At 37.2% G+C, this 11,698-nt stretch overlaps 1 protein-coding gene and 1 long non-coding RNA gene across 11 annotated transcripts in view; one reads left to right on the top strand and one right to left on the bottom strand.

The window, feature by feature from the left end:
* The window catches only part of LOC140617379 (uncharacterized), a 34,010-nt gene extending 22,533 nt beyond the window's left edge, over nucleotides 1-11,477 (top strand). Inside the window, exon 12 of the long non-coding RNA XR_012017618.1 lies at nucleotides 10,415-11,477. This is a non-coding gene — a long non-coding RNA (uncharacterized lncRNA). The remainder of the gene's footprint in view (nucleotides 1-10,414) is intronic.
* Nucleotides 1-11,698, bottom strand: part of RECQL (RecQ like helicase) — a 46,216-nt gene that overhangs the window by 1,490 nt on the left and 33,028 nt on the right. For all 10 annotated transcript variants that reach the window (XM_072798716.1, XM_072798725.1, XM_072798717.1 and 7 more), the window contains 7 exons: nucleotides 11,034-11,115; nucleotides 9,913-10,061; nucleotides 9,703-9,820; nucleotides 9,027-9,165; nucleotides 7,152-7,243; nucleotides 537-756; nucleotides 110-239 (listed from right to left, as the gene is read on the bottom strand). In XM_072798716.1, coding sequence (XP_072654817.1) covers nucleotides 110-239; nucleotides 537-756; nucleotides 7,152-7,243; nucleotides 9,027-9,165; nucleotides 9,703-9,820; nucleotides 9,913-10,061; nucleotides 11,034-11,115 — 930 coding nt within the window. The remainder of the gene's footprint in view (nucleotides 1-109; nucleotides 240-536; nucleotides 757-7,151; nucleotides 7,244-9,026; nucleotides 9,166-9,702; nucleotides 9,821-9,912; nucleotides 10,062-11,033; nucleotides 11,116-11,698) is intronic.

Genomic DNA, 11,698 nt, shown 5'->3' with positions numbered 1-11,698 from the left:
AGAAAACTGCTTATCTCTTATGTTCCACTGGACCTAGGACATTACTAGTTCCAGCATCCTATAAGCTTTAATGAGTTTTTTCAGTGTATAAAAATTAATAGTCAGTTACCCTGAAACAGCTCTGCGTGGGCTTCTTCATTTGCATGGTAATAACATGTGCCTCATTGTTTAGAAGATTAGCTTTAGGTCCTATTTTCAAATATGAAATGGTAGCATAAGCTGTGAAACTGTAGTCTTCTCTGGAAAATAAAGGCCAATAATCAGAAAGGTTTTCAGAAACTATTTAAAAAAAAAAACAAAATTCATTTTAAAAAACCATAAATGCAGTAATTTTAATACAGTGATATGAAATGAAACTTGCACAAAGCAACAGCATCTAGAGATTGCATTTTTTTGACATACAGTGATCAGAGTTTATCAGGCAAACTGTATATGGCATTTAAGAGTTTTACATGGAACTGGAAAACCACTTGTTCCATTGCAGTTATGAGAAACAGTCATCAAGACAACACCAAAAGAAATAGATTTATAGATACTTAAGATACTGCTGTAGAAGAAGGTGTGCAATAATTTTCTCTAGATCTTCACGAGGAAGTTTGGGAGGAGCAACACCTGCCACTCTCAATTTTGCTGCACCCTTTCCCATCCAAGAATCAATCAGTTTCAGTGGAGTGAGCTTTTCATTCAGGTCCTCTGCCTGCTTCAGGATCTTGACTAGATCTCTGCAGTGTGCTGTGACATTCTTTCTTTCACATGCTATAATGAGACAGGCAACTGGGATTTAGAAATTGCAACAAGGACGGACTAATAGTAGTAGTTTAAAATGAGTCCTCAACTTCAGCCCCCAAACTGTTGGTTCTGCATTAGAACTAGGCTATTCCTCAAGTCTATCACCAAAATAAGTTAGAGTCTTTGTAAGACACTATTAAATTTACAGTAAAGAAAATAAGCTGGTTACCAGAAGGCTTTTGGGTATGCTCTAGAAACCAGTGTCTGCCACATGTCTGAGAGGGACTTATAAGAGAATCGGTCTATTCATATTTCCCTGATTTGTGCTCATTGAGCAATATTCCGAAAACTGTGGCTTCCTTGGTACTGTGATTTATGTCTTGGTGTGATACTCCTAATTATTGATTCCAGAACCCTGATTTATATATCAGACTCTTGCTAATGTGGTCAGTATAACAGAGTATAATAAACTTCTATATAAAAGTTTCTCTAGCTGCAAAGTTAAAAGTATAGTGACCTTCACCCACCAAGACATCAGAACTCTGTGAGAGAGAACTGGTTAGTCCAGCTCTTCAGACACAACACAGGATGAAAAAAGTTAAAATACACCATAATACTGCTAAGTTAGTATCTGAGTGGTTAGCTATTATCTAGATCAAAAATGATTGACTATAGTCTCCTTTGCATTAAATTTCTCTTCCCAGCCTTTTCTTTATAATAGCATTACTATTCAGAAGAATTTAAACTTTCCTTCACTTCTTAAAAATTTAACATGCCTATAATATAGCAACATAGGATATATGCATCCACATAGCACTTTTTCTTTTTTTACCTTTGTTTTAAATCCTTGCGTTGTTAACTTTTAAATCTAGAAAATGCTATACACATCTTACTTAATCCACTTTGGGATCTAATATTGCCCCCATGTAGTCCTAGTGTATATATTAGCCTATAAAGATTTAAAAACAATGAACTAGGGAGTGTTCCAGTCCAAGATGGTGACACAGGAAGATCCTGACCTCCCGTCTGTGGGCACACCAAATCTACACCTATTTACAGGTGGTCCCTCCTGAAGAGGAACTGAGGGCTGGCTGAACAGCTTCTGTACAACAAGATAGACACACAGAAAACAGCAGGAGAGACTGAGCCGTGGTAACAAAGGGTGCCCCTACCTCTGATGCTGCAAACTGCAGGGGGGAGGATAGTAATGAGGTACCCAGAGCAGATTCATCTACCCTGGGCCACAGAAAATCAAAGCCATGGTTTAAAAGAACAACCAGAATATAAAGTAAATAGCTCTTGAACCCTGCTAACTGGCAGGGGAGCTGCTGCAACTAGCTTTGGGTCCGAGGGTCCGGTGAGTGCCACAGTTTATGTTCCCCCACCACCTTGACAGCATAGAGGGGAGCTGGTCCAGGCACCCTAACCAGCCTACCAACACAGTAAGCCCTATAGGCCCCCAGACCACACCAGCCCCCACTGTCCCACCAAGGCAGCCCCACCGTGGGGCACATGAGGACAGCCCCTGGTCAGTGCTCACTGCAGCATCAGCTCTCTCACCACACTGAGGCAGGCACAAAGCCTCTCAGAACACTGAGAGTTCCACAAACCTGCACTGCTTTGGCTTCAGATCGCTTTCTAGGGCACCCCCAGCTGATGCCTTTTCTCAGCTCCTGCTGCCCTACCAGGAAACCCTGGCTTATACCCATGTCAGCTGTCCTTTCAGGGCACCATCTGTGCAGAGAGCCCTGGGGCAATCCCAGCCCACACCCATATCAGCTGTAACTGGCTTTCCTGATTGCACCCTGCACAAAGCACCCAGGGACCTTCCCAGCCAGCAAGCCGCCTCAGCTATGGCTGCCCCCACCAGGGCACCTTCCATGCATTCCAGAACACCCCAGCTTACATAAATTTGGTTTTAGCCATCCTGCCAGGGTGCCCTCTGCAAAGAGCCTCAGAAATCCTCAGTCCACAACTACTTAAACTCCAGTCATCCCACCAAGACGACCCCATTGCAGGGTCCCCAGTAACTCCCAGCCTATGCCAGTCGCAGCTCCAGATAGCCAACAAAAGTCACCAGGCATATATTGTCTACATACACAGGGGACAACTACACACCAAGACCATTCCTTCAAGTTTGGGATAAATAGCAGTTCTTTCTAATTCATGGAAACAAAGTCAAGGAAAATGGGGAGACTAGGGAATATGTTCCAAATAAAAAAAAAACAAGACAAAACCTCAGAAAAAGAACTTCATATAGCTGTGAAGAGTTTAATGATCTTAAGAATGCTTGCTGGACTGAATGAAAAAACTCTGAGAACTTCAACAAAGAATTGGGAAATACAAAGAACCAGAGTTAAAGAATACAACAAATGAAATGCAAAATACATTAGAGGGAATCAACAATTAATGGATGGAGAAGAACAGATCAGTGATCCAGAAGTTGGGATGATGTGCAGTATTCCAGCTGAACAGCAAAATAATTTTAGAAAATGAGGACAAATTGAAGGGTATGTTAGATAACATCAAGTGAGCATTCATATTATAGGGGTCCCAGAAAGACAAGAGAGAAAGGGGCAGAAAAGTTGAAGAAATAGCTGAAAACTTCCCTAACCTAGGAAAGGAAATAGACATTCAGGTTCATGAAGCACACAGAGACCTGTAACAAGATGAACTCAAGAAGGTCCACACAACACAAAATTAAAATTTAAAAGGCTAAAGAGATAATTGTAAAAACAAGAGAGAAACAAAAAGTTACATACAAGAGAAACTATGTAAGGCCATCAGCTGATTTTTCAGCAGACACTTAGGCCAGAAGTGAGTGGCATGGTACATTCATGGTGCTGAAAGGAAAAAAACCTAAAATCAAGAATACCAAAAGATTATCATTTAGAATTGAAGAATGAGACAGAGTTCCCAAACAAAAGGTAAAGGAGTTCATCACCACTAAGCTGGCCTTACAAGAAATGCTAAAGGGACTTGTTTAAGTGGAAAAGAAAAAAGCCATAATTAGATATAAGGAAATTATCAATAAAAAGAGGTAAAATATGGCAACATACACATAAACCATGGTGGGGGGGGGAGTGAAAAAGAAGTTCTTTTAGAATGTGTTCAAACTTAAATGACCATCACCTAATATATACACTGCTTTATACTCAGAATGTTATATATGAACCTCATGGTAACCACAAACCCAAAACCTATAATAAGTCAAATAAAGGGAAAAAGTACAGTATATAGATATAGTCAATGGTACTGTAGGAGTGTTGCATGGTGACAAATGGTACTGACACTTGTGATGGGTACACCATAACTTACAGTTGCTAAATCAATATGTTGTACATCTGAAACCAATATAACGTTGTGATGAGTCAAATAAAGGCAAAGATAAGAAATTTTTAAAAATAGGGGCTCTTGGTTGGTTTGTCAATGGAGATTCATCTACCCTGGGCCACAGAAAATAAAAGCCATGCAACTCTTGATCTCAGGATTGTGAGATCTTTGCCCACATTGGGCAAAGAGATCACTTAAAGAAAAATTTTTTTTAATAAAAAGCCAAACTTTAAAAATGTGGGGGAAAAAAGTAACAACAGAAAAGCAAACATAACACCACATAAAGTCATCAATCACAAAGCAAGAGAGCAAGAAAGGAAAAGAGAACTACAAAAACAACCAGAAAACAATCAACAAAATGGCAATAAGAACACAGCTATAGGGCAGCCCAGGTGGCTTAGCGGTTTAGTGCTGCCTTCAGCCCAGGGTGTGATCCTGGAGACCTGGGATCGAGTCCCATGTCAGGCTCCCTGCTTGGAGCCTGCTTCTCCCTCTGCCTGTGTCTCTGCCTATCTCTGTGTGTGTGTGTGTGTCTCTCTCATGAATAAATAAATAAAATCTTAAAAAAAAAAAACAACAATACTTTCTCCTCAAATTATATCAAAAAAAGAAGGAAAGCTTCCAAATACATTCCATGCAGCCAGAATTACCCTGATACCAAACTGAAGACAACACACAAAGAAAGCTACAGGCCAGTATCACTTATCCACATAGATGCAAAATTCAACAAAATATTAGCAAACCACATTTAACAACACATTAAAAGGATCATTCACCAGGATGAACTGGTATTTATTCCCAGCATATATAGATGGTTCAATATTTGCAAAGCAATTAATGTGATACTCACTTACAAGAGGTATAAAAAACATGTATTATCTGAATAGATGCAAAACAAGCATTTGTCGAAATTCAACATCTGTACATGATAAAAACTCCATAAAGTAGGTTTAGAGGGAACATACTTCAACATAATAAAGCCTATACATGAAGAATCTAGAGCTAACATACTCCATGATGAGAAACCAAGAGCTTTTACTCTAAGGTCCACGAGCAAGACAAGCCTGTCCACCTCTATTCAATATGGTACTGGAAGTCCTAACCACAAGAAAAATATACCCATCTTGTAAGGAAAAAGTTAAAATATCACTATTTGTAGGAGACATGATACTATACATAGAAAACCTTAAAGACTCCACTATAAAAAACTAGTAGAATAAATGAATTCAGTAAAGTTGCAAGATATAAAATTAATACACAGAAATCAGTTACATTTCTATACACTAATAATGAGTAGCAGAAAGATAAATTAAAAACACAATTTCATGTACATTTGCACTAAACATAATAAAATATCCAGGAAGAAACTTATCCGAGAAGACAAAAGAAGCTGTACTCTGAAAACTATAAAACACTGTTGAAAGAAATCCAAGATTACACAAGCAAATGGAAAGACCGTCAATGCTCATGAGTTGGAAAAATACTGTAAAATGCCTACTGCACGAAGCAGTCTACAGATTCAGTGTAATGTCTATCAAAATACCAACACTTTTTCTCACAGAACTAGAATAATCCTAAAACTTGTATGGGACCACAAAAGACCTCAAATATCCAAAGAAATCTTGAGAAAGAACAAAGGTAGATTTCAAATCACAGATTTCAAAATATACTATACTATAAACCTGCCATAATCAAAACAATATGGTACTTCTACAAAAATAGATACAGATCAATGGAAAAGAATAGCCCAGAAATAAGCCCACATTTATATATATGGTCAATTAATCTATGACAAAGGATGCAAGAATACAGAGAAAAAGACACTCTCTTCAATAAATGGTGTTGGGAAACCCAGACCACTTTGATCCCATATAACAAAATAAACTCAAAATGGATTAAAGACCTAAATGTAAGACCTATAAGCATAAAATGCCAGAAGAGAACATAGGCAGCAATTTTTTTGACATTGGTCATAGCAACATTTTTCTGAATATGTCTCATGCAAAGGAAACAAAAGCAAAAATAAATTACTGGGACCACAGTAAACTAAAAAGCTTTTGCACAGTGAAGAAAAGACAATTTACCAAATGGGAGAAGATATTTGCAAATGACATATCTGATAAAGGGTTAGTATCCATGATATATGAAGAACTTCTGCAACTCAACACCAAAAAAAACAGTCCTGTTAAAAATGACCAGAAGACCTGAATAGATATTTTCCTAAATAAGACCTACAAATAGTCAAGAGACACATGAAAAGACGCTCACCATCACTAATCATTAGGGAAATGCAAATCAAAACCACAGTGAGAAATCACTTTGCATCTGTCAAAATGGCTAGAATCAAAAACACAAGAAACAACAAGTGTCGGTAAGGATGTGGAGAAAATGGAACACCTGTGCACTGTTGGTAGCAATACAAACCGATATAGCCACTGTAGAAAATACTAGGGAAGTTCCTCAAAAAATTAAAAACAGAACTACCACAGAGAACTACCACATGATCCAGTAATTCCACTACCAAGTACCCCAAAAAACAAAAACACTAATTTGAAAAGATATATGTACCACTACGTTTATAGCCAAGACATGGCAACATCACAAGTATTCACTGTATGCCATTGATATACACAATGCAGTATTACTCAGCCATCAAAAAGAACGAGATTTTGTCATTTGCAACAATATGAATGGACACAGAGGGCATTATTCCAAGTGAAATAAGTCAGACAAAGACAAATACCATAGGATTTCACTTCCATGTAGAAACTAAAAAAATAAAGAAAGCAGAAACTGACCCATAAATACAGGAAACTGATTGTTTGCCAGAGGGGAGGGAGGTGAAGGGATGCACAAAAAGGGGGAAGGAGAGTGGGAGATAGAGGCTTAGAGTCATGGGATGAAAGGCACAGCACAGGGAGTACATGGTCAATGGCACTGTAACATCATTTGCATAGTGGCAGGTGGCAGCTACACTTGTAGTGGGCACAGCAGAGTGTACAGACTTACAGAATCACTATATTGTACACCTAAAACTAATGCAACATTATGTGTCAATTCTACTTCAGTTAGACAAACAGTGAACTCACAAATGTCTTTACAACAATTATCACACATTCTGTTGCATGCTTCTGCATTCCACACTTCATCAAAATGTTGAGCTATCAATACACGGCGACACCTGTAAACACATTTAAAGATACAAATTATTAAATGACCTAATAAGTGTTAAGAATCCCCATTTCAAAACACAGTTACAGATTATATTAGTTTCCTACTGCTGTCATAACATTACCACAAGCTTAGTGGCTTAAAACAACAGGAATTTATTATTTTACATTTCTATAGGTTAGAAGTCTGACATGGGTCTCCCTGGCTTAGAAACAAGGTGTCAGCAGGGATGGATTTCTTCTGGAGGCCCTAGGGGAGAATCTGTTTCCTTGCTTTTTCCAATTTCTAGAGCCTGCCTGAATTCCTTGGTTCATACCCCCTTTGCTCCCTCTTCAAAGCCAACGAGTATTATTCTGACCTTTCCTGCTTCCTTCCACACATAAGGACCCTTGTGACTATACTGGGCCGACCCAAACAACCCAGGGTTCTATCCCTAGTCTCTGGGGGACTATCCTTCACCTACCACATATAATTTTTTCCTTATGTACTTGAAAAAACACTTCTTTTAGAAGCCAAGATTCCCTTTGAGATGCAATATTGTGCAAATATTAAGAGAATCTTCCTGATACCAAAGCAGTTTCTTGCATTTTAGCAGTTTCTTGTATTTGACTCTAAACCCCAAAATATGCTGCTTGGGAGTCTACTGGATATCTAAGAAAATTGTCATTTTCTTATTCCTTTACCTAGATTGTTGTACCACCTATAGGGAAGAAATTACATTTTCTGTCACTGTCCAATAACTGTTTATCAGTTCAGAATTTTTTAGTCCTTTTTAGGATGGGCAGTAAGAGTATAAGGATGACTAATATTAAAAAGCCATCAGGGAACTATATGGTCTAACTAAAACCACCCTAAATACAGATTTAAATTTATTTTTTAAGGAGAAACTTAACCCTGCTCTCAACTATTTCATCAACCCATCAGCTGGTGAAATGGTACATGTTACTGAGCTCAGCTCTCAAAATGCCTACCATTTATACTCTTTCAAAATGAGTAAAGCTTATAGCTATATGCTGGTTCCAGAAGAAAAGGCTTGGACTCACTGTCAATTTATATCAAAACTTTCAATATGGTGGAGGGGATTAAGAGATATAATCATATATAATCTTCCAGTTATAAAATAATGATGACCAAGGGATGTATTATACAGCAGAGGGAATACAGTCCATCATATTGTAACAACTCTGTAGGGTGACAGAGGGTCATTAGACTTATTGTGACCATTTTGTAATGTATATGAATACTGACTCTCTATGTTGTACATGTGAAACTAATACGGATATTGTATGTCAATTATTCTTCAAATAAAATCAGTATTTCCATATGCTTAACTTAAAAAAAAAAAAAAAAAAAAAAAAACTCCAGGGCAGCCCAGGTGGCTCAGCGGTTTAGCGCTGCCTTCAGCCCAGGGCCTGATCCTGGAGACCCGGGATTGAGTCCCACGTCGGGCTCCCTGCATGGAGCCTGCTTCTCCCTCTGCCTGTGTCTCTGCCTCTCTTTCTCTCTCTGTCTCTCATGAATAAATAAATAAAATCTTAAAAAAAAAAAAAAACTCCATTAAAAAACAGTTTTGGAGGATTATCAGGGAGAGGGGGAGAGAGAGAGAGAGAGAGAGAGAGAGAGAATCTCTTCTTGAATTAAGGCAGATCCTGAAGGTTCAGGTACTGACATTTGCTTTTACAAGTTTATACTTGATACTCTGCCAGTAGATTTACTTACTGAGCAAGTACTCAAAGTAATTTCATATCATGCTTATGTTTAAATGACAAGTTATAAAAAAGTATGTGGCTTACTTGCTTATGTTTTGACAATATGACACCATCTCATAAAGCTTCTGTTGTCCCACGTTTTCCATCACCACCATTGAACTTATTCTGAATATATCTCCAAAGCCATAATACAAAATACAGTCCGCTTTCATGTCATCTCGACCTGTAGTGTGAGAAATCTTGAGATTGCAAAATTACTTGAAAATTTGAAAATATGCAAAAAAATGTAAAATCAGCTGACAATGCTTGTTTACATATATCAAATCTAAAAATTTCAGAGATATGAAAGTTAATTTGTATCAGCTGCCCTCAAATTCTCAGAAAAAAAATGACTAAAGAGATTTATGATCAGCTTTTAAGTTAAAAAATATGTGCTATATAATCCAGTTACTGAAGTTCTAAATTTGAAACCACTAATTAAAAATCCAGAAGGCAAAGATGGACATCAAATTATCTTAGCAAACATAGGAACAATTTCCAACACTCCCATACAAGTAAGATAGGCACTTAAGAACATAAGTATAAATAAGTATAAAACTGCAAAAAAAATAAAAATTTTAAAACCTGCAAAAATTATTTCATTGTCTAATATACTAGCTAATAAAGAAGATTAAAAATACAGAATTATTAAGCAGCATATATAGTATGTTTTCTGGAAAAGCTTTGTTAAAAGTTACTTCTGGATAGTAGTTGTACATACCTGCACGTCCACTCTCTTGGTAATAATTTTCAATAGATTTACTCATTGAATGATGGATAATAAACCTCACATCTGGTTTGTCAATTCCCATACCAAATGCAACCGTGGCCACTACTACCTAAAATTTGTTTTAACATTTTTTGTTAGTTAAATCAAGTTAAAAATATTTTTAAATGTTAATTAGGCTTCTACTGAAGATATATACTTAACCTGAATTTCATTGGCTGACCATCTTCGATGAACCCTGGTCTTATCTTCTGGTTCCATATTGGCATGGTATGCACCTGCCTGAATTCCCAGTTTCTGTAAACTAACTGTAACTTGCTCGGAGTCTTTCTGAGAAAAGCAATATATGATTCCTGTAGTAAAATATGTTCAGTTGTTAGATATATATAATTTTTAACATACATTCAACATGCTGATTAATATAATGCACAGGAAAAAAGATTTAGAAAAGAATTCCAAGGTCCTGAACACATGTGACTTTCTGGTATAATTCAAGATTTGATCAGCAGCTTGCTCTAAAGGACAAATAAGCCCTGGGCCACCAATTTTGGTTCCCATTACACCTCTCTTTCCTCTCAAATATGATGTAAAAGGTTTCATGTGCAAGTGACTTTGGGGACCATCGCACTGAACAAAGTTGTTTTTTGTTTGTTTGTTTGTTTGTTTTTTGCACTGAACAAAGTTAAACAAGTTTCTCTATTTGCAGGGCTGGCCAGAACTTCTCATGTGCCAACTGATATACCCTGTGAAGCTCAAGAAGGGAAAAACAGCTGCAGCCTTTCTCAAATTTGACCCTGGAGCTCCTTTCACCCAGGGCACCATTAATATCTTCTGAAAATCTGTAGAACAGCTTTGAAATGCTTTTACACAAACTCTGTGCTTCAGTAACTCCTGTCTATGCATAAATTCTGGAGCATGGATACAAATACTCTCCACCTACAGTTAACTCATTCAATATATACTATTTATTCCTTGCTGTATCCTTTTCTATAAAGGACTATGTATTACATCTCTTCAGAAAATCACTGCTTAACCTTCTATCTTATACACAGTGGATACTTACTAAATATGTGCTGTTGATACTTAGCATTATGTGTTAGGTCCACTATTTAAAGCAATTAGGTGCTGGACTCTTATAATCTGTCCCATGAGCAAACGACACATCCAATTTCTAAGATCACCAAGTAAACTAATTCTTTCATAACATTTTCAAGTATCTTCTAACATGCATTAATATTTCTGGCAGCTCATCATTCACTAGATCAATGTAATATTAATTACTTTTTTAAAGTTCTGTCTTCAAAGTTGGTTTGTTTTTGCATTACCTGATTGCCCTTTGTATCTCCCATTAATGAGCTTTACAATATCCTCGATAACATCTTCCGTGTTGGAGGGCTTCTGCCGAATCTAAGAAAAAGCTAACTTAGTACAAAGTAAATTAATGAGCCTCATCCACATAGCCATTTGCTTAACAACTTTCAGGGTGCTGTGCTTTTATGGGTACAATGCTTATCTCTTACTCATATTCACCTCCCCTGACCCTGCCACCACCCAGACTCTTCTTGATCCTTGGTTTTGAATTTACTAGGAATGAGGAGGCACAGAAGCAGCAAATAACCTGTAAAGATGGAGACCTTTTTTATTTTCTGGTGTTTATTTTTTTTTTATGTAGGCTCCATGCCCAGTATGGAAGCCCAATATAGGGCTTGATCTCATAACCTGAAGTTAAGACCTAAACTGAGATCAAGAGTTGCATGCTTAACTAACTGAGCCACCCAGGCGTCCCTGTTTCTGATGCTACTTTTTTTTTTTTTTTTAATTTTTTATTTATTTTTTTTTTTTTTTTTTTTTTTTTTTTTTTTTTTTTTTTTTTGATCTTTTTTTTTTTTTTTTTTTTTTTAATTTTTATTTATTTATGATAGTCACAGAGAGAGAGAGAGAGGCAGAGACATAGGCAGAGGGAGAAGCAGGCTCCATGCACCGGGAGCCT

Source organism: Canis lupus, chromosome 25 (genome assembly GCF_048164855.1).
Source record: "Canis lupus baileyi chromosome 25, mCanLup2.hap1, whole genome shotgun sequence".
In the NCBI taxonomy this organism is placed as follows: domain Eukaryota; kingdom Metazoa; phylum Chordata; class Mammalia; order Carnivora; family Canidae; genus Canis; species Canis lupus.
The sequence above is the reverse complement of the archived record's forward strand: the minus strand, read 5'-3'. Positions and strand labels throughout refer to the sequence as shown.